The following is a 23,888-nucleotide window of genomic DNA, read 5'->3' on the forward strand; positions in this document are numbered from 1 at the left end:
TAGTGTTACAATTTTAAACCCACTTTCATAAAAAATGCTTTTTGCCTAAGCAGAACCTGAAATATAATAAGCTTTCTTCAGTGTTATTATTTTAAGGGTACCCTCATAAGAAATGACAAATTTGGAAGCCATTTTGTATATTTCCTAATGATACAAGTCTTGAACTTTTTATAGCGAATATACTTTCAGCACAGCTGGAAACTATCCAAAAGACTTTTAGCAAGGTATAACTACCCACCGCTAGTTAGCAGGTGGGATAGGGGTAGTAACCGGCTACCCAGCTTGCACACCTGAACTATATCACTACTTTTGATTGCATGAAGGACTTGCACAGGGATAGGTGATGGCAAAACAAATCTGAATAAAGAGTAAAGAGCTCAAGGGTTGTATTGTTAGGAAAAATGACAAATTCGAAGATAATTTGTATTTTTCCTAACCATACAAACCTTAGCTATTTACATTGGGTTTAATCACGAGCCAATAGTTTTAACGAGGGTTAATTATCCCCGCGCTAGTTAGCGGGGGGTGGGGGAAGGGTAGCTTGCTACCCCTCCCCCCTCCACACACCGGTGACTTGCTTCACTTCACTTAGAGGTAGGACTTGACTTGGGGGTCAGGGATGGCGGGCACATATGTGTAAATAGCTAAGGTTTGTATGGTTAGGAAAAATACAAATTATCTTCGAATTTGTCATTTGTTCCGTAACCGAAATACAAACCACGCTATTTACATTGGGTGACTTACCCCTTAGGAAGGGTGGAAAGTCCCCAGCCTTATTGACTTCGGCTTGCCCGGGGGCTCGATCCCTCAGTGAGCAGCACTAGAGAGAGGGAGCCCCTGTACCTACATAAGCAGTGTGATTAGAGTGTGACTCGTCCTATGAAGTTGACCTTGAGACCTTCAGATAGGAATTCTAGGATAGGACGTTCCCAATACCACCTCGTCAGGGTATGGGAGACGCAACAGTATTAAGCTTAATACTAGGAGCACAAAGAAGCATGGGTTACCTGCAGAGGTCGAGGTCAGCTATGCGAGGACCAGGATGCTGCTTCCCAAGAGAGGGGAGAATGAAGAAAGAAGTAAGGGTCAGACATACTCTTTCATTCACGCAGACTAAGACCGGGTAACAATGCCCTCAACCTACTGCTACTTGTCCAAAAAGGAGCCTGAGGTTAGACCAGCTGTTGTGCAGCCACCACAGGGCCGATAGAGAACATATCGAGGCTCCTGTGGGTCACGTCTTGCAGGTAGTGGGCTGTGAAGGTCGTTTGACGCTTCCAGACCCCAGCTTGAAGTACCTGCGTCACAGAGAAGTTTCTCTTGAAGGCCAGGAATGTAGCAATACCCCTGACATCGTGGGCCCGAGGGCGACGTGACAGAGGAGGGTCAGGATTCAGGGCATGGTGGATAACCCTTCGAACCCAAGCTGAGATGGTGTTCCTGGTGACCCTCCTCTTAGTCCTGCCTGTGCTCACAAACAAAGCTCGCACTTGAGGACGGACTGCAGCCGTTCTCTTCAAGTAGTGCCTCAGACACCTCACTGGACATAGTAGCAGCTGGTCTGGGTCGCTTGTTACAGAACGGAGACTCCCGATCCTGAAAGAGTCGAACCGAGGATCCGGCACTCCAGGATTCTGAGTCTTGGCAACAAACTCAGGGACGAACCTGAACGTTACCTCCCCCCATCCCCTTGAATGGGCGATGTCGTACGAGAGACTATGAAGTTCACTAACCCGCTTGGCCGAAGCCAAGGCGAGTAGGAAAGCCGTCTTCCAAGACGGGTGGCGATCGGAGGCCTGGCGTAATGGCTCGAAGGGAGGTCTCTTAAGAGACCTGAGGACTCAAACCACGTTCCAAGGAGGGGGTCTCACTTCCGACTGGGGGCAGGTAAGCTCATAGCTACGTATGAGTAAAGAGAGTTCTAGCGATGAAGAAATATCCACGCCCTTCAGCCTGAAGGCCAAGCTTAAGGCTGAGCGATAGCCTTTCACTGCCGAGACAGAAAGGCGCATTTCTTTCCGCAGATACACGAGGAAGTCCGCTATTGCTGGAATAGTGGCATCGAGTGGAGAGATACCCCTTCCACGACACCAACCACAAAAGACTCTCCACTTTGCTTGGTAGACTCCCTCAGAGGACCTTCGCAGGTGCCGAGACATTCTCTCCGCAACCTGTTGCGAAAAGCCTCTCTCCGCGAGGAGACGCTGGATAGTCTCCAGGCGTGAAGCCGAAGCAAGGCTACGGCCCTGTGAGGGACGCCGGAGTGGGGTTGTCTGAGAAGCTCGTGTCGTGGAGGAAGCTCCCTCGGGAGTTCCGTCAGGAGCTGCAGAAGGTCCGGAAACCATTCCGCGTGATGCCATAGCGGAGCTACCAGAGTCATCGAACAGTTGACCGATAGTCTGGTCCTGTTGAGCACCCTTCTCATCAGACAGAACGGTGGGAAGGCGTACACGTCGATGTTGTCCCACCGTTGCTGGAAAGCATCTTGCCAGAGTGCCTTGGGGTCCGGGACTGGGGAGCAGTATAGGGGCAGCTTGAAGTTCAAGACTGTCGCGAACAAGTCCACAGTCGGGGAACCCCACAAAGTCAGGACTTTGTTGGCTATCTGAGGATCCAAAGACCACTCGGTACTCACTATCTGCGAAGCCCTGCTCAGACTGTCGGCGAGCACATTCCTCTTGCCAGGAATGAAGCGAGCTGATAGTGTTATCGAGTGGGTTTCGGTCCACCTCAGTCTCTACTGCAAGATGGGATAGCTGTTGCGAAAAAGTGCCTCCCTGCTTGTTGATATAAGCCACTACCGTGGTGTTGTCGCTCATCACCACCATGGAGTGACCCGCCAGGGACCATTGGAACTGCTGAAGAGCCAGAAAGACGGCCTTCAATTCTAGCAGGTTGATGTGTAGGCACTTTTCTGAATCTGACCAAAGGCCTGAGGCCCTCTGGTTCAGAACGTGCGCCCCCCACCGTTCTTTTGACGCATCCGAAAACAGAGTCAATTCCGGGGGGAGGACGAGAAGACTCGCTCCCTTCCACAGGTTCTCGTCGACCAGCCACCATCGCAAGTCCGTCTGTTCCAGAGACCCCATTGGGATCAGAATGTCAGGGGAATCGGATCCTTGATTCCACCGGGACTTGAGCCGCCATTGAAGGGATCTCATCCTGAGGCGGCTGTTTGGAACCAGACGGGCCAGGGAGGATAGGTGACCTAAGAGATGCAACCACGATTGGGCGGGGAGTTCTTTTCGCCTGAGAAAGGGTTCCGCCACCCTCCTCAGTCTTGCTATCCAAAAACAGAGTCAATTCCGGGGGGAGGACGAGAAGACTCGCTCCCTTCCGCAGGTTCTCGTCGACCAGCCACCACCGCAAGTCCGTCTGTTCCAGAGACCCCATTGGGATCAGAATGTCCGGGGAATCGGATCCTTGATTCCACCGGGACTTGAGCCGCCATTGAAGGGATCTCATCCTGAGGCGGCTGTTTGGAACCAGATGGGCCAGGGAGGATAGGTGACCTAAGAGACGCAACCACGATTGGGCGGGGAGTTCTTTTCGCCTGAGAAAGGGTTCCGCCACCCTCCTCAGTCTTGCTATCCGGTCGTCTGATGGAAAGGCATTGTGGAGATTGGTGTCTATTAGCATGCCTAGATAAACCAGTCGTTGGGACAGCTGTAGAGAGGACTTCTCGAGGTTTACCACGATCCCCAGATCCTGGCAAAGATCCAGAAGCCTGTCTCGGTGCCGAAGAAGGGTCGTCCGAGTCTGCGAGGATCAGCCAATCGTCCAGATAACGAAGGAGACGAATGCCGTTCCTGTGCGCCCAAGATGAAATCAGGGTGAACACTCTGGTGAACACCTGAGGAGCTGTGGAGAGACCGAAACACAGCACCTTGAACTGGTAGATCTTGTTGTCTAGGCAAAATCTCAGGTACTTCCTGGAAGACAGATGGATTGGGATCTGGAAGTACGCATCCTTTAGATCCAGTGTGCACATGAGTCTTGTGGTCTCACCGCAAGTCTGACCGTGTCTGCTGTCTCCATGCTGAACCGGGTTTGCTTGACAAACTTGTTCAGAGCTGAGAGATCGATGACGGGTCTCCAGCCTCCAGTAGCCTTCTCGATAAGTAAGAGTCGACTGAAGAAGCCTGGGGAGCCGTCCACGACCTCCTGGAGAGCACCCTTCTCGAGCATGGTCTCGGCTTCGGCCTGAAGGGCCAGCCCCTTTGCCGATCCCGTGGCATAGGAGCTCAACGACACTGGATTCGCTGTCAGGGGAGGTTGAGATGTTGTGAACGGGACGCGATAGCCTTGGCCGATCACTGAGACCGTCCAAGCATCGGCCCCGTGTTGCTGCCACCTGTGGACGCAACGCTGAAGGTATCCCCCCACAGGTGGACAAGCAGGGGGACTGCCACCCCTAGGGCTTGCGGCCGCGGCCGCCACCCCTAGGAGTCTTGCCTCCCCTGGAGGACTTACCGCCCCTCTTGACCTTGGCTGGAAAGGGCTGGGGCTTAGACACCACCTTCTTAACTGCCGGTGCCTGCTTGGGAGCCTTACGAGGCTGTTGCTGCTGTTGTGGCGGGACTGGAGGCTTATAGGGCCGAGTTGCAAGGGCCCTATGGAGGAGGGAGTCCGTGCTGGATTTCCTCCACCTCTCAGCCGTTCGCTCCATGTCTTGAGGCTCAAACAGGTTCTCCCCCAGAAGGGAAGCATGTCGGAGCCTACACACATCCACGGCGGGGACCTTTGGATGGAATCTCTCGGACACAGCATCGCGACGCTTCAACACCGAGTTGGCCCACAGGGTGGTAACCTGGTGCGCCAAAAACTCAATGGAGCGGGTGCCCGAGAGCAAGAAGGTCTCCAGGGCCTTCCTATTGGTCTCCTTGGACAAGTCCTCCAATCGCAATAGGATGCCCAGAGATCCTAGCCAAAAGTCCAGCCATGAAGTGGCCTGCATGGCACACTTAGCGACCTTCTCGTGGCTAAGGATCTCTGCCGCCGAGAACGACACCTGCCGGGCAGAGCGCTTCTCAAGGGGAACTCCCTTCGCCAGCTCCTCCACAGAGTGATGGAGAGGAAGAGCGAGGTTGTGCTCACCCAGGATCTCGAAATACCTCCTCTGCTGAAGACGAGGAGGAGGGATGAGCTTGTTCCCGGCAGTGGAACGACTGGAGGAGGCAAGAAGTGCGAGCTGAGCGTTGGGCCTAGCTCTGGCACTCTTCAGACCCCGAGACCAGGGCAGAGCCGCACTGGTCTTAGGGGCCTTACGAACGTCAAACACTTCATCCAAGATCGTGTCTTTGCCTTCACTGGGGGCCGATGACTGGATCCATAAGCCCGTTAAGTTGCCTTATCAGGCTTAGGACCTGCCAGAAGGCATGTTCGGACTCTTGCTGATCTCCTCCCTGCGGGCTGTCAGCTAAGTCTCCTGCCCCAGGGATCTCTTCCTGGGGTGACACGTGGACATTCCCCCGGGTAGTCGTGGGTTCCTGACGAATCCTTGCCGAGGATTTAGGGACGGTCTTGGAGTCCTTGGATTCCCTCCTGGGAGGGATACAGGATCCCAACAACGAGGTTCGAGGGGCCCCTTCCTCACGAAACGATTTTCCTGCATGAAGCGAAGTCTCCCCCCCTGGTGCCGAGGGGAAGACTACCGCCCCACTGGACTCACCTGAGGACGGAAAGGCCTCGTCCACGGGAGAAGGAGAAAGCACTTGTGCAGGAGAAGGGACCTTCGCGTCCAACCTCTTGGGAACCAACTTCGCCCTGGGGGAAGTCACCACGAAGTCCACTCCTCTCTTTCTCTTCAGCGTAGGAGAGACAGCCGTTGGTTTGTTACCCTGGTCGGCGAGTGCTGGTTTCATAACCCTCACTAACGCCCGTGCCAGAGGACCAAACCAAGTCTGTTGCTCCAAGGACACAGAGTCCAAAATCCTCGCTAAAGGGAAAGGGATCGGGCGATCCTTTGGAGTGGACACCACGGTACCTGCCTGAAAAGAAGGTGGGGGAGAATGATGTACTAACCTCTCCTCGTCCTGCACTACCAACCTGTGTTTGGGTGGAGACGATCCTGAGCGTCGTCTAGGAACACGCGTTCCTGCTGCTACCACCGGCTGCGGAATTCGCCGCGAACGATGGTCGCGCAGGCGAGTGGGCGCGAGGGTGGGCAGGTGAATGAACGCGTGTCCGAGGCGGCGAACGCAAGCGTTGGCGCGACAGCGAGGAAACGCGCTGCCGCGTGGGTGAGGAAGACCGCTGGCGATGTAGATCCACAGGCGATCGATGATGAGCTGGTGAGCGCTGACGCGCAGGTTGGCGATGGCGCGTTGTGGCATGGCGACGCGTTGGCGAGCAGCATGCGCAGGTGAGCGATCGCGCGATGGGGAGGCAGTAGCTGGCGAACCATGTTCCTTCAGAAGCGTTGGAGAACGTTGGCGCGCCGGCTGTAACACACGCGTGCGGTCCGGAGATCGCCGAGAGACAGGTGATCGCTGACGTGTAGAACGCTGTTGAATAGGTGATACCAAAATCGCCTGTGCGCGCTGACGAGCAGGTGAACGCTGGCGCGTAGGCGATCGTTGACGCGTGGGGGAACGCTGGCAAATAGGCGATACTAAAACCGCCTGTGCGCGCTGGCGAGCAGGTGAACACTGGCGAGCAGGTGATCGCTGGCGAGCAGGAGATCGCTGGCGAGCAGAAGGTCGACGCGTGTCCTGTGAAAGGACAGGTGGCGCGGCGAGGACAGGTGGCGCGGCGCGTTCACGAGCAGGAACTGGAAGATCGCTGGCGCGTTGGCGAACATGTGCTTTTGACACACGCGCAGAACGATGTTGCGTAGCCACAGGATTAGACAGATGGTGAGCAGGAAGCTCAGCAGGAACTGTAGGATGGTCAGAGACCGCAGGGCGATGGTCCTCAAATGAGCGCTGACGCTCAGAAGAGAGCTGACGAGCAGGAGAGCGCTGGCGAGGAGGGCGAACATCAGGAGAGCGCCGACGAGCAGGTGAGCGTCGGCGAGCAGGAGAGTCTAGACAGCAGGCGATCGCCGACGAGCAGGTGAGCGCTGACGATCAGGAGAGCGCTGGCGAGCAGGAGCGCGCTGACGAGCAGGAGAGCGCCTGTGCGCTAGCACTGCTCGTGGAAGGGAAGGATCCCTTAGCCCCGAAGGGACCGTTGCCCGTCGGGTGACGAGTTCTCCAGAAGGCGAAGATCTGGCAGGAGTCGGTGAACGGTCTGCAGAGAGGTCCAAGGAAGACGGAGCTGTAAATTGAGGCTGACAAGGAGAGTCCCCCTCGGAGGAAGAAGACCCAAAAAGGCGCCTCTTAACCCCCTTGTAAGGGGAAGGAAGGCCCTTGCGGCGTAGTGGACGGTGAGCCTTACGGCGGAGGCGGCCTCGGGGAAGATCGTCGGGACCATCGGTCCTCCGAAGGGGAGTCTCCGTCAAAGCACTTCCCTCAGAAGGAAGCTGAGCAGCAGCAGAGACCGAAGGACTCACTTCCCCCTTCGAAGGATGTACGGAAGGGGGAGGAGAGCCTTTAGCACCATCATTCGCAATAGCACCTGCGGAGGATTGCCCAGCCACGTCGGAGGCCTCTGTCACCACGACGTCGACAATAGACAGAGGGTCTACCTCTGCTACCGCCGGCGACTGCTTAACAGCGGCCCCCAACGAGACAAGGTCAATAAAGGCGACCCTGGAGGGCAAGCCCTTAAGCCCCAGGGACGACCAAATCTGCAAAAGATCATCATTGGTTAAGGCATTATCAATAACCTCCCCCGGAGGAGGAGGGGGAACCGCCTCGCTATGGGTGGCGACGCCCTCTCCCCCCACCCAAGGTCGGGAAACAAAACTAGGGCCTGCGCTACCACTCGGCCGACTCTCCTTAGGAGGCGGACGAGGGGGAGGTTTGGGCGGCGGAAGAAGAGTCCCGAGAACCTTCCTCCTTCAAGGCTAACCCCGAAGGAGAACGGTCTCTCCTGGACTTCTTCTTACGCCGACGGCCAAACCTCTCCCACTGGGAGGCAGACCACTCCCTGCACTCACGGCACATGTTCTCCTGGTCACACCGTCGGCCCCGACATTGAGGGCAAAGGGTGTGCGGGTCCGTAGTTACGTCCGACATGAAGGTCCCACAAGGACGACCGGCAACTCCAGGGCATGTACGCATTGTAAAGTAATAATAATGAAGGTCAACTTCCAACCAACACACACGCTGTAAAGAGAAAGCAGAAAATTAAAGGCTGTCACGAGAACGATGAGCAGACACGTCTGATCACCGCCGAGCCAAAAGTGAAGTGAAGCAAGTCACCGGTGTGTGGAGGGGGGAGGGGTAGCAAGCTACCCTTCCCCCACCCCCCCGCTAACTAGCGCGGGGGTAATTAACCCTCGTTAAAACTATTGGCTCGTCATTTCAGCTGCGCTAAAAGGTAAACCCAACGTAAATAGCGTGGTTTGTATTTCGGTTACGGAACAAATACAAATTACTTCCAGTTGCAGAATTTGAGGACTTCCGATCTCGGCACTGGTCTATGAAGCTTTTCGATTGCTGTCCCCTGTCGTTTTAGGGCCCAATTGGACCATAAGTTCACTACCTGATGGGCCAAGAACTCTTATCGTACTTGTCCCTGAGAGAAGGGAGACTGACATTGCCGCCTCGAACTACTCGTGAGACCAATCTTCAGTCTTGAAAAGGTGTCCCACCAAGCCTAGCCTGAGGTCTAGCCCCAAAGTAGCCTACAAGGCATGCTTTGCGGCCCTTTCCATATTCAAGGCATCACTTGAGAACATAACAGGTAGAGCAGCCAGTTTTTGGAAGGTCATGTTCTTCATCAGAGGTACTGTACAATCGCTGAGTCAAGTGTAAGACAGCTAATGCTTCTTCCATTATGTCATAGTACCTTCAGCGAAAGGTTTGTCCGCCGTCGAAAGGGAAAAGATTGTAAGAAAATGGTTCTGCACCCTCGAGGAACCCTGACACTACTCCGTCTGAACAACACCACTCACACCTGCGAAAAATAAAACGACAAAAAACAAAACTAAAAGAAACAAATTAGTCACAAGGCCAGTTAAAATGTTGGCCGGTGGAGAAAGATGAACGTCCAATCTCCGATGATAGAACATAGATATGCATGAGCGGGGTAGCCGGCTACCACACACCACGCTAACTAGCAGTGGGGTAGTTACACTCCCCTAAAAGTCTTATGGCTAGTTTCAGCTTTGATGAAAGTATATTCCCTAAAAAAGAGCATAAAGGTTTGTATTCTGGTGTCAGAAAAAGTATAGTTTCATGGGTAACCCAATTAGAAGAGAACCAATATCTTTTTGAGTAGAACAGTGAACCTTACCCCTTAACCCTTTTACCCCCAAAAGGACGTACTGGTTCGTTCCACAAAACTCATCCCTTTACCACCATGGAAGTACCGGTACGTCCTTGCAAAAAACTGCTGTTTAAATTTTTTTTTGCATATTTTTCATAATTTTTTGAGAAACTTCAGGCATTTTCCAAGAGAATGAGACCAACCTGACCTCTCTATGACAAAGGCTGTTAGAGCAATTTAAAAAAAATATACAGCAAAATGTGCTTAAAAAATAATAACCCCTGGGGGTTAAGGGTTGGAAATTTCCAAATACCATGGGGGTAAAAGGGTTAAATGAAATGAAAGTAGCTTTCATTTCCCACCTCATCACTTACAAATGGCCCACGTTCAAACCAGCACTTTAACAGAACATTTGACGATGTATTCCACATTAAAATGTGAGCCAAGTACGTCACCTTAGTTATATTTGTAAATCTTATAACATTAATGAGGTAGCCATGTTTAACATATTTCTGTAATAGAGTTGAAATCTATTGTCAACTATATGTGCACTAAGGGATCTTTTTAACTACCTGTTGATAGCAACAGATGTCTAAGTAATTTGTTGGATATTCTGTGTTATTGAAAGTAAATGTTTATAATACTGTACATAAAATAAAAACATTTTGAAGATTTGTTATGCATTACAGTAGAGTAATACTACTATTACATTTAAAATGTGTAATAACACTTATGGAACAATATGGACCAAGCCTAAAGCAATAAACTTGCGTTGAAAGCTTACACACAATAAAATGGGTTTGTCATTAAAAATGAAACTACTAAAGCAACATTGTACTCGCCTGCTGTGGTTCCACTCTAAGCGCATATCTTTCAGATTGTTAGTTTGCATGTGATGAGCCCTGAAAACGAATATCCGAGCATACTGATCAACGCAACTACGGATAACATCCACCAAATTCTGCTTGAATTCCAGTCCCTTTTTAGTGGTCCGAGTCAAGGATACTGAAACAAAAAAATTTACATTTAAAGCGATATAAAAATATTTTGGTTATTTATACCAAAAATAATGTTAATACATAGAAAAAACAAAGGTTAGAATAAAATGGCTTGATGATTAACATTAAGATCTGATATCAGTAGAACTTCAAAAGTTCAAAGTTGGAGCAAATGTTTTTATGTTGACCAGGCTGACATGAGTCTCTTTATAGTAGTGTATATATGATATACCTGTTTTTAATGTTGTTAATAGTTTATATATGACATATCTATTTTGGCGTTGTTACTGTTTTTATAATGATTTATTGTCAATTTGTTCTCATCATTTATTTATTTCCTTATTTCCTTTCCTCACAGAGCTATTTTTCCCTATTGGACCCCTTGGCCTCATAGCATTTTGCTTTTCCAACTAGGGTTGTAGCTTAGCTAGTAGTAATAATAATAATAATAATAATAATAATAATAATAATAATATAGTTAAAAGTTATATTCTTTGATAAAATTCACAAATCCCACCAATGGAAAGTAATGCTAATTGTCATAAAGAATAATCAATATCAAGGATTAATGTTACAAGGCTATCTCTTTCAAGCAGATACTTGAATGAGAAAAAGAATAAGAAATGTTCCCCTTTACATATTTATTGTGTAAATGACAATAGACACATTTCTGAAAAGTGAATCGGCATTCACATATCGCACCTAGAATTTTAGAAGAGGCAGGTGCAGGTCACTAACGATACAATGTACAGTAATGAAAAAATCTTGGAGGGGAAAATACAATATCGTAGAACTACATATTTTGGCCTTTTGTTAGGGTTTAACTTAGCTGCCCATAGCTTATACCATGCGATAACTTTTAGCTTAGAGGTTTGGAAATCACCACAAGACTACACAAGAGAGATGGGACTGATGAAAAATGGAAATATCATGTAGATAAGCAACAAAGTTATTTTCAAGGGCAAACCCAAAACAAAGCTGGAAATTGTAAGAACAGCATGACAAGCTTCAAGGCCCTTGCAAAAGTCAAACTGCAAATCAGGGAATAAAGATTACTTTCAGCATATAAACTCAATGTTTAAAAAGTTTAGATAGCAAAAGGTATAATGCAAATTTTAAGATTTTTTTTTTTTATCCCAGCTAAATAAACAGATGTCATTTAATACAAAAGCAATAGAATGGGCCTGCTGGAAATGGCTGTTTGGGCTTCATAACAAGGTACAGTAGTTGTCATTAGCACAAAGGAGAGTGGTTGTACAGCCAACTCTCACGATATGGTCTCTTCACTTTCAATATTGCTATAGGAAAATAAGGGAGTTAATAAATGGGAAGTTTCCTTAAAGGCCTCTGGTTTGGATTTGATTTACGAATTAGGGCTATACAGTATAGCCTGGCACTGGGACCTGTGGGGCCATTCAGTGCCTGTGCAAGAGGGAAAACTCCTGCAATTCACCATGAAAAAAAAAAAAAATAAATAAATAAAAAAAAAATAAAAAAAAAAAAAGGCAGCAATATAGAAGGGTACAAGTAAGCCCAGCCAGGGAGAGCAAAGGAACGCTGCATACACCTCTAAGTAATGACCACAGTGCATTGTCTTAGTTGCACAGAGGGCACCACTGCTCACTGGGAGACTCAGGTTTGTATAAATAAACAAAAATTCAAATTACTTTTAACCCTTTTACCCCCAAGGGACGTACTGGTACGTTTCACAAAACTCGTCCCTTTACTGTACCCCCATGGACGTACCGGTACGTCCTTGCAAAAATATGCTATAAATTTTTTTTTTCATTTTTTTGATAATTTTTTGAGAAAATTCAGGCATTTTCCAAGAGAACGAGACCAACCTGACCTCTCTATGACAAAAATTAAGGCTGTTAGAGCAATTTAAAAAAAATATACTGCAAAATGTGCTGGGGAAAAAATAAGGGTTGGAAATTTCCAAAGAGCCTGGGGGTAAAAGGGTTAAGATGTTATATTTGTTCCTAAGCGAGCATGAATCTCCATCCTTTAACACAGTAGAGACTCCTAGGCGGATATAATTCATTCCTCCTGGATATGCTATCTTTCATAACCCCATGGGGAGCAAGAAATTATGACTAATAACCTAATCAGCCAACCATATTTGATGTTGAGGTTGTTATGACCTATGCCAGTACTAATTTCATTGATGGAAACTCATACTTGGTAAAATTGAGTCTGTACAATTTCTTGTGTAAGATCAATTTTTATGTTTTGTTTCTTTAAATTTGCTACTGGAGAGAGAGAGAGAGAGAGGAGAGAGAGAGAGAGAGAGAGCTTTTCTTCAAATCTTCAATAGTTCTGAGAGAAAAAGAAGTTTGGAAAGGAGAGAGAGAGAGAGAGAGAGAGAGAGAGAGAGAGCTTTTCTTCAAATCTTCAATAGTTCTGAGAGAAAAAGAAGTTTGGAAAGGAGAGAGAGAGAGAGAGAGAGAGAGAGAGAGAGACACCTTTTCTTTAAATCTTCAAAAGTTCTGAGAGAGTAAAAGGAGTTTATAGAGAGAGAGAGAGAGAGAGAGAGAGAGAGAGAGACCTTTTCTTCAAAGTTCTGAGAGAGTAAAAGGAGAAGTTTAGAGAGAGAGAGAGAGAGAGAGCGAGAGAGAGAGAGAGAGAGAGAGAGAGAGACCTTTTCTTTAAATCTTCAAAAGTTCTGGGTGAGAGAGAGAGAGAGAGAGAGAGAGAGAGAGACCTTTTTTCAAATATTCAAAAGTTCTGAGAGAGTAAAAGGACAAGTTTAGAGAGAGAGAGAGAGAGAGAGAGAGAGAGAGAGAGACCTTTTCTTCAAAAGTTCTGAGAGAGTAAAAGGAGAAGTTTAGAGAGAGAGAGAGAGAGAGAGAGAGAGACCTTTTCTTTAAATCTTCAAAAGTTCTGGGTGAGAGAGAGAGAGAGAGAGAGAGAGAGAGAGATTTTCTTCAAATCTTCAATAGTTCTGAGAGTAAAAGGAGAAATTGAGAGAGAGAGAGAGAGAGAGAGAGAGAGAGAGAGAGAGAATTAGTGTAATGATTGTTTGTAGTGAGAAACTGTTGGTATAATTGAGGTGGTTGTTTATATTTTTTTGTAGCTAGTTTAAACTAGTAGTGAACATCTTGGAAAGACTGAAGATCTTTTCTTCTACCAGCCTTGGAAGTGATCTTTCATTTCAACAGTAAGTACAATTTTGTTTATCTTTGCTTGGCATAGCTGTAATGAATATAATCAGTTTATTGATCCATTATCAGTTTATTGATTACCTTTGATTATACTGTAGCTGCAAATCACTTATGTTTCCCCACCTAAAACCAGGGTTTCAACTGGGGTCCCTCATAATTATTAAATTGGGGGGAGGTTAGGAAAAATTATGAATGGGTGATTTGTCCCAATGTTCATGGTCAGAAATGAATAAATCTCAACATAATGATTGGGAAAAATATGTGGTTCATCTATGTGGCTAGAAATTAAAGTACTGTAATATATTTACCATAAAACCAACCATAATATATAATAAAGGCCCAAAACCAATATATCACCAATTATTTTGAATGACATCCTAGGGTAGACCTGCAGTTATCGTCACTAATAAGCTTCGCTCTATATGATACCACGTAAAATTATAGAACGATGCATTTTGTGGCATTTTTAAAGTTTTTTTATAGTGATTTCTGGTGGAAATCCATACTTTTTGAGCTAGTGAGGGTTGACTACCAAAACTGAAAAGCTATTGCTTTGCGTTAGGTATTATCATCAATTACATTCAAAATACCTTGGAATACACAGTGTACTTTTCTAATCGCATTGATATTCAAGCACTGTTTTCACCACAATCACAACCGAGTAGTAGCAATGTACCACCGTCAAAACACTGGAGCTTCTGTTTGTCAGGAATTCCAGATGCATAGAAAATAGAATTTTTTCCAACCCAATTTGTAAAGTCTTTAGTAGCAGTGTTCATTGTACCACAAATAGCTCCTTAATTGATCTAATGACTTATTGGTTTTTGCTCTGAAGTATGCTCTCTTCACTCGCGATTAAATTATCTCATTGCTCCTATGTTTTGGCAAACGGAACATGTTTTGCTATACGCGTTAGTCCAAGGACATTATTTCGACGTTAATTATAAATTATACAAACTTAACGGGGTGAATACACATTTAATAAAGGGGAGAGTTGTAGCATCGCGCTCAAACCTCTGATCGAACATGGACATGATTTCCATTTCCATTGATCAGATTAAATATATCAAACACATGTTTCTACCCTAACTTTTTCTTCCGAACATGATAAACAAATTAACAGCTATGATTATATTGTATATACAAATATTGGAAACAAATAATGACGTTTACAATATAAAACGTTGTGCCATTTATTCTGTTCGAACAAGTAACTTATGACAGAAGCATCACCTATTAGTGTTATTGAACTACCGGGAGGAAGGAAGCTTCCATGGTATGTGCTAGGATGAAAAAAAGAAGCAAAAAGGGTGTTTTCATTACTAAAATCTGTAACTTCGTTGATAGAAGTTTCCCCGAGTAGCATATGGGAGTCAAAATAGTGTATTTGAAAAGATCAATTCGATTGTGAGAGTTTCAATGTCTTTACTAATATTGCACTATTCTATAGTAACACCGGATACCGTAGTCTTTTGAGATCTAGCAGAAGTCCAGTACCACACAGGGTAAAAATATACAATGGTGCAATAATCGGTTTGTAGAAAACAAGACTGGTATGTAATGTATTTTGCAGCGTTTTGAACGATTTTGATGATAATTCCTAGCGGACACCATAATTATTGAGTTATGGTGAGTTGACTACCATAACTGAAAAGCTATGGCTTTGCGATAGGTATTGTCAGTGATTATGTTCGAAACACCTTAATATATAGTGTACTTATCTAATTGTTTATATTTAAACTTTTTATAACTGTCCATCAGTCATCGTCATAAGAGCAATCATAATAAACCAGTTATTGTAATCAAATTAGAGTAACAGTAATGAAACTTGTCAAAACACTGGAGCTTTTTGCCAGGACCTCCACACGCATAGAAAAGGGGGATTTCCGTCCCATTTTCCATGGAGTATTTCGTAAGTGTTCAATCATTGTACAGTATTACAAATACCTTGTTACTTAATTGATCTAATGACTTGCTGGTTTTCACTCTGCCGTATGCTCGCTTCCCTCACGATTAAACATTACCTCACTGCTCCTATGTTTTGACAAGCGGAATATGTTTCGCTACGCGCATTAGCCCTGTGGGCAAGTACAGTATTTTGGTGTTAATTGTCAATTATACAAACTTAGAGGGGTGAATACACACTTAACAACGGGACGAGTTGTAGCTTTGCACTCAAGCATCTGTTTGAACATGAATTTGGCTTCCATTTCCAATGATCAGACTAAATATATGAAAAACATTTCTACCCTAACATTTTATTATTAACATGATCAATAAACTATGAGCTATTGTTATATTGCATATTCCAATTTAAAAAATAAATAACACTGAGGTTTAGAAAATAAAAAGTTGGGCCCTATGTCCTTTACTACACATTATGGAAGTGGATGGGAGTAAGTTCGACAGGAGGAAGTATAACATCGCGAAACACGTGGAAGGAGCCTGGGTCTTTGGGGGCATTAACCGGGAAACACGTGAGACCTTTTTCAAAGTGGTTAAGGAACGTAGCGCGCAAACATTGATCTCGGCGCTCCAAGAGCACGTTCTTCCGGGGATCACTATCATTTCCGAATGCTGGAAAGGCTACGCCAGGGGCAAAGACTATGATTTTATTCATATTACAGTTAACCACAGTGTTACTTCGTTGATCCTAATGACCTGACCGTACATACGAACACTATAGAATCGCAATGGCGGGTTCTCAAAAAGAACTTGCTACCAAGATTCGCTACCCAGAAAGAGTTGTACAACAGCTATTTCGCGGAGTACTGTATCAGGAAGCGATATATAGAGAAGTCTGTATGGTTGTTCAGGGCATTTTTACAGCTCATCAAACGCGTTTACCCACTCGAAGCCAGACCTCTCTTCTTGGCAATTCCTGAATCTCCTCCCTCCACAATCCGTCCTCCCACTAACGCTACTAACATTCGGCCATCCACAAGTCGACCTCCCTCAAGTAATGTTCGGCCCTCCACAAGTCGACCTCCCTCGAGTAACGTTCGGCCCTCCGCCAACCGTTCTTCCGCAAGTGACGCCCAGCCTTCCACTAGTCACGCAAATTCAAGTCCTCCACCCCGGAAGAGGTTGAAGGCGCAAGAACCCGAGGATTTAGACTTAGGTGACTACGAATATCAAGGTAATCCTGAGTAACTTATTATTACAATGTGGTTAAGATATAATTTAAAGTGCTGCCCATAGCTTTTTTTTGTGTAGGAGAGAGACTTACAAAGGGGGTCCGGGGGCTTGCCCCCCGGCTAAGGGTTGTGACCTGGGAACTACTAGGTTAGGTTAGGTGGGTTTGTGGTGTTTCTATGATAGCGACAGTGTTTGGAGGGGTCGCAAGGGGGCATTAGCCCCCGGCCCCCGTTAGGTCATTAGGAAGGTAAGGACACAGCTTGTAGGTCAGGTTAGGGGGGGAAGTTTGAGTTAGTTGTTGTCCATTCTTCTCGCACGTTTCCAACATTCATGTGCTGAGTGGTCCTAGTATGTAGATTGTTGGGACAAGCACTTACAAATTTAGTTAATTCATTATTTCATTCTGTTAAACTTCCCGTGAAAAATTCGATTTTACTCTATTTTCTGGCAATTGCGACCCTGTCCTAGTATATAGTTTGTTGGGACAAGCATTTACAAAACTAGTGAATTTAATACTATTCGTTCTGTGATCATTCCCTTGAAAAAGAGCCAATTTCGGATATTTTTTTACTCGATTTTCTGGTGGTCCCAACAAACTACAAAGGCTCCAGCTGTTTTTTTCAAGTAGGAAAGCTTTCCCGTCTGTAACTATAATAAAACCGAAGCACCACCTATCTGCTTTCCTGTACTACCAGTTGGAAGAACGCTTCCGATGATGTGCTATATCAAAAGGGGCAAAACGGATATTTTCTTGGTAATTTTGTATATTATTCCATGGTGTGATTTCGCACAAGAAATATATGATTTCCTATAGCAAATAACGTGATTTAACCGATTTTGATGATCATTTCAATCGCAAACAAACAGATCAACCAATTCGGTTAGTTATAAGTTGACGAATTGGTTGATGATATTACGGATGAAATGAATGAGAAAACCAGTTAAATCACGATATCTACTATAGGAAATCATATATTTCCTGTGCGAAATCACACAATGAAATACAATACAAATGAACCATATAAATATTAACACTGATGACATATATACCGAGTTAAAATATTTAAACAACAGATGTAGGGGACGATAACATTAGCAACGTTACCAATGGTTGACAGAACTACCAACGTTGACGAATGGTACACAGTGTTACCAACGACACGATGACATTTCTAGAGATAGAAATGCTAAATATTTCCATACGTAAACTAAATAATTTTTCCATATAACTATTAAACAATAAATAAAAAGTACCAAAAGGCCACAGAACCTAACAAACCCACCTAACCTTGCCTAGAAGTACACCGGTCACAAAACTCATATAATAAGCATAGGGGAATGGCTTACTTTGTTTCACAGTACTACCAACGGTGACGAATGGAACACCAACTACCAACGACACATAATGGCTATTGAGGAATGACTTACTTTTATGAAGAAAACGTCGAAGTATTCGGTAACCTGGGAACAGAAACTTCTCTAATCGACACTAGTTTTCGAACAAATGTCGATACCATCCATGAGGGTCTCATGGTCCGAATGTTTATGCAAAAAGTGGATGGCACATATTATCTTCCATGGGGATAGACGACTTTTGCCCAAAAAAGTACCTTTATAGGCAGCAACGGTATAACCACAATGGCGTTTCTTCTTAGTTTTACGAATGATGGATTCAGAATAGCAATAAAACACGTGAATGACTTGCCTATACGAAAATAGAAACCGCACTAGTAATTCAGAACACCTCACCAGGTCAAAGGTTACAACGGTAAAGGCATTGGAACAAACCGTAGGAAAAGAGCGGTAATAGGGATAAAGGAAGTGGGGGGGTATGGAGATATCTGCATAGGCCTAGGGTGATTGGTTAAGGGAAAAACAAAGAACTCTAGCGGGTAAACATGAATGAACTAAATACGGAAACTAGATCAGAGAAAGGATTTATAAGACACAGAGGAGAGAAAAAGAAATAACCAACAAAAATAAATAAAAACAATATAGGAAGGAAAAATGGAATGAACGGTAAATAATATTGAATGGGAATATAAAATGAGGGTAGTTTGTAGCGCTCCGGCCACCCCCCCATATTTTGTTTATTATCGCTCCCACTGTTATCTTGTATAGAATAAGATCGTTTGGAAATGGTCTACGGATCTTAAATATGTGCTTAATCGCACACTTTTATGTTTTTTGCCAAAAACCCTAAATTACCTGAAAATTTATATGTGGCTCAAGTTCTTACTCCGGCCACGAATCTTCTCGCTCCCGTAGTTCAAAAAACTAGCTGTAGTTGGCGTTACAATAGCGATAGCACCGCTGTAGTGGCAAATTACCGAACTAATCGCGGCCGCGGTACTTTTGAAACGACCCAATGAGACCCCACTTGACCTGCGGATTAGCCTAAGGGCATTTTTTTGCCCAATCAGAATTCAAGAATTCAAAAATCTCGATCATACCATACCTCACACGAAGCACGCTCGTTCTTTCTAGTGCAGACACCATGTCGTCCGGTGCTACATCTCGTGTTTGTGAAGATATAATTAAGTTCGACCAAATTAACGACCCTACTTTTTTTCAAGTGTTTAGTTTCATGGCCACTAACAATTTCAGTGATTACTTGTATTTCAAAGGCCTGTTAGGTGATTTTTCCGGTGTGTGTTCTAAGTGCAATATCGGCGAAGTCACTAAGAAGTACGACGGCAAATCAAGAAATGGTGAAAACACGTACTTTTGGCGGTGTAATTATCAAAAGTGCCGGAAAAAGATTAGTTTGAAACGTGGCAGTTTTTTTGAAAGATCCCAGTTGTCGTGCCAGGATGTTTTTATCCTCGTCTGTGGTTTTGTTTATAAATTTCCCCAATACACCAATCGCCAGACGTATAAAAAGTTTGCCTCTCATACTCTCGTGGATTGGTACAACTTTTGCCGGGACGTGTTCCGATATTCTTTTGATAGATAATAAGAAGATTGGCGGTCCTGGTCACGTGGTGGAGATAGATGAGAGCAAGTTTGGCAAACAGAAGTACGGCCGGGGGGATAAGGTCGACGGTGCTTGGGTGTTTGGAGGGATTGGTCGGCAAACACGTGAGACATTTTTCCAGGTTGTCGAGCATCGTTCGGCTGAGACGTTGATTCCTATATTCGTAGAATTCGTCCATCCCGAAACTACTATTATTTCGGATTGTTGGAAGGCTTATAAGAATATAAAGAATCAATTTTTTCAGCATCTCACAGTTAATCATAGCATTCACTTTGTGAACCCGGACGATCGCAGTGTACACACTAACTCTATAGAATCGCAGTGGCACGTTTTGAAAAGGACTGTCATACCTGCTTTCGGCACACGGAAACACATGTATGACAGTTATTTTTCAAATTACTGTGTTCGCAAGCGATATCTAGAGGGATCAGAGTGTCAACTGAAGGCATTCTTGAAATTAATCAATCGTGTTTACCCTCTCAAAACTTGCCAAACCCCATCAACAACGGCCGCTACACACACTTCTCCTGGACCATCCATATCTCCCGGTCCATCCCGCCCATCGAAAGTCAGAAAGATCGTCGTCAGCGCGCCTCCCGAAGATTCGGAATTCAGCGATTACGAATATTAATCATGTAAGTACACATGGATTTCAGTATATAACTACTTAGTTAATATTATTGTTGTGTAAGGGGGGGGGGGTCCAGGGGGGGCGCAGCCCCCCCCCGGGTAAGGACACGGCTTTTAGCATAGGTTAGGTGGGTTTTTTAAGTTAGCTTCTCCCGTCGTCGTACTCGTAGGCAAGGACACGGCTTCTAGCATAGGTTAGGTGGGTTTTTTAAGTTAGCTTCTCCCGTCGTAGTCGTAGGCAAAGAAACTGTTGTGTAAGGGTGGGGGGGTCCGGGGGGGCAAAGCCCCCCTGGGTAAGGATACGGCTTTTAGCATAGGTTGGGTGGGTTTTTTAAGTTAGCTTCTCCCGCCAAAATCGTTTTTAGAACGACGGCCACAGTTCTGGATATTCCCGTTTTCTACGAACTCGATTTTAGAACGGCGGCCACAGTCCACCCCACATTATAATATTCCCATTTTCTATGGTTGAAAACGGACCTGGCCGGCACCCTACAATGGCTCCTAAAATGAGATGATCATACCGAGAATTAACTGGATAAAAAAACTACAGTAGTCCAGAGTAAGTATATATGTGCAACCAGGAAGAGATAAAGAAATAACCCAACAAATAAACCCAATATAGGAAGGAAAAATGGAAGGAATGATAAATAATATGGAATGGGAATATAAAATGAGAAAAAAACACGGTAATAAAAAGAGTAATAGGGGAGAGGAAACTCCTGCGAAGGGGGGTGATATATGCGCAAGACGGAAACTCGCGCGAATGAACGTACGTACAAATGGGAAAGGAAATAACCAAACAAATAAACCCAATATAAGAAGGGAAAATGGAATGTATGATAAATAACAGTGACTGCGAATATACAATGAGAAAATAATACGGTAAAAAAAGAGTAATAAGGGAGAGAAACTCCTGCGCAGGGTGGTTATATATGCGCAGGACGGAAGATGGGGCGAACGAACGAACGAACAAATGGGTACTAATGTTAGCATGAAATGCTAACATTTGATCTACATCAGGTATGGAATGCTAACATTTAATCTACATCAGGCGTTGGCAGCACTGGTTACTGTATTACTACAAGAAATAACCTTTGAAATGGCTCCTCCCAAATATTTCCAGGTATACTGATTTGTCTTTTCCTACGGTTATAATAAATACCAGAAAGAAATGTATAGAGAAGAAAAGGACTGATTTACGGTTATATATCGGTTCCCCAGTATTTTTTCCCCACCCAAAACCCCGGGTTCCCAAAGGGGGTCCCCCATTATCGGCGGATATAGATGTATATATATTTCTGTAACTATTCATTTGCGACGGGAACGAGTGTTATTTTCGAAGGGAGCGTAATTTTTCCTATAAGAAAAAGTAGTTGGAATACTAGGATACATTGCCATGTAATAATATACAATGAAACCATTTTCTTTTTGTTAAAGTCAATAACTTCGTTAACAGAGGTTTCCGCCAGCATATATGGTATTCAAAAGTGTATTCGCAAGGATCTATTTAATTATGAGTCTCAATGTCCTACCTCATATTGGGGCGTATGCATGATAGCGAGCACCTGTATGTATTATTATGGCTAACTTAGAATACAACAGTGTAAGGGGGCGGGGGTTGCAGGGGGGTGTTAGGCCCCCCCCCCCCCCCCCGATAGGTAAGTAGGTAAGGAAACGGCTTATAGATTAGGTTAGGGGAGAAAGTATAAGTTTGATAATGTACATTTTCAATCAATGCGTGAGGAACTGGCCGCTGATATACAAAAGGGCCCCTAATATTGCACCATTCTATAGTTGACCCCCACACAGGAGCTACTATCAAGATAGTGAATACAAGTACCTTCTGTAAAGAGAAAATACAATGTACATTATGAAAATATAATGAACAGTCATGCAATGGACAAAATAAGAAGGTATTTCGCCTAAAATACTTACTCTTCTTGTCCCTCTTGGATTTCGGCATCGTGGCACAGTGGTTAGTCTTTTACGATAGATTACTTAGTATTTGGTGTCAAATGTGATATCACACATATAAAAATGTACTTTGACTTCTTCTGGTTTATACAAAGTAATATTATTTTATGTTACAACGAGTATAATACGGATTTTTAAACTAAAAATGTACAAGACACGATTTGCCGCACGTTTTCTCACTAAACACGTTTTTACTAGTAGTAGTGAATTGCGGGATTTGCTTTTAACGGCTCTCCTGTGTAGTTGTAGTAATTGATTGATTTGAAGTTCTCTAACTTCTCTTGTATCTGTGTAGTTGTAGTAATTGATTGATTTGAAGTTCTCTAACTTCTCTTGTATCTGTGTAGTTGTAGTAATTGATTGATTTGAAGTTCTCTAACTTCTCTTGTATCTGTGTAGTTGTAGTAATTGATTGATTTGAAGTTCTCTAACTTCTCTTGTATCTGTGTAGTTGTAGTAATTGATTGATTTGAAGTTCTCTAACTTCTCTTGTATCTGTGTAGTTGTAGTAATTGATTGATTTGAAGTTCTCTAACTTCTCTTGTATCTGTGTAGTTGTAGTAATTGATTGATTTGAAGTTCTCTAACTTCTCTTGTATCTGTGTAGTTGTAGTAATTGATTGATTTGAAGTTCTCTAACTTCTCTTGTATCTGTGTAGTTGTAGTAATTGATTGATTTGAAGTTCTCTAACTTCTCTTGTATCTGTGTAGTTGTAGTAATTGATTGATTTGAAGTTCTCTAACTTCTCTTGTATCTGTGTAGTTGTAGTAATTGATTGATTTGAAGTTCTCTAACTTCTCTTGTATCTGTGTAGTTGTAGTAATTGATTGATTTGAAGTTCTCTAACTTCTCTTGTATCTGTGTAGTTGTAGTAATTGATTGATTTGAAGTTCTCTAACTTCTCTTGTATCTGTGTAGTTGTAGTAATTGATTGATTTGAAGTTCTCTAACTTCTCTTGTATCTGTGTAGTTGTAGTAATTGATTGATTTGAAGTTCTCTAACTTCTCTTGTATCTGTGTAGTTGTAGTAATTGATTGATTTGAAGTTCTCTAACTTCTCTTGTATCTGTGTAGTTGTAGTAATTGATTGATTTGAAGTTCTCTAACTTCTCTTGTATCTGTGTAGTTGTAGTAATTGATTGATTTGAAGTTCTCTAACTTCTCTTGTATCTGTGTAGTTGTAGTAATTGATTGATTTGAAGTTCTCTAACTTCTCTTGTATCTGTGTAGTTGTAGTAATTGATTGATTTGAAGTTCTCTAACTTCTCTTGTATCTGTGTAGTTGTAGTAATTGATTGATTTGAAGTTCTCTAACTTCTCTTGTATCTGTGTAGTTGTAGTAATTGATTGATTTGAAGTTCTCTAACTTCTCTTGTATCTGTGTAGTTGTAGTAATTGATTGATTTGAAGTTCTCTAACTTCTCTTGTATCTGTGTAGTTGTAGTAATTGATTGATTTGAAGTTCTCTAACTTCTCTTGTATCTGTGTAGTTGTAGTAATTGATTGATTTGAAGTTCTCTAACTTCTCTTGTATCTGTGTAGTTGTAGTAATTGATTGATTTGAAGTTCTCTAACTTCTCTTGTATCTGTGTAGTTGTAGTAATTGATTGATTTGAAGTTCTCTAACTTCTCTTGTATCTGTGTAGTTGTAGTAATTGATTGATTTGAAGTTCTCTAACTTCTCTTGT

At 44.1% G+C, this 23,888-nt stretch overlaps 1 protein-coding gene across 1 annotated transcript in view; it reads right to left on the reverse strand.

The window, feature by feature from the left end:
- RpLP0-like (ribosomal protein LP0-like) overlaps positions 1–22,403 on the reverse strand; it is a 28,437-nt gene extending 6,034 nt beyond the window's left edge. The window contains exons 1-2 of the mRNA XM_068388613.1: positions 22,161–22,403; positions 10,161–10,323 (exon numbers count right to left, since the gene is read on the reverse strand). Coding sequence (XP_068244714.1) covers positions 10,161–10,323; positions 22,161–22,188 — 191 coding nt within the window. The 5' untranslated portion in view covers positions 22,189–22,403. The remainder of the gene's footprint in view (positions 1–10,160; positions 10,324–22,160) is intronic.
- Between the last annotated feature and the right edge of the window lie 1,485 nt (positions 22,404–23,888).

This window comes from Palaemon carinicauda, chromosome 15 (genome assembly GCF_036898095.1).
Source record: "Palaemon carinicauda isolate YSFRI2023 chromosome 15, ASM3689809v2, whole genome shotgun sequence".
Lineage (NCBI taxonomy): Eukaryota > Metazoa > Arthropoda > Malacostraca > Decapoda > Palaemonidae > Palaemon > Palaemon carinicauda.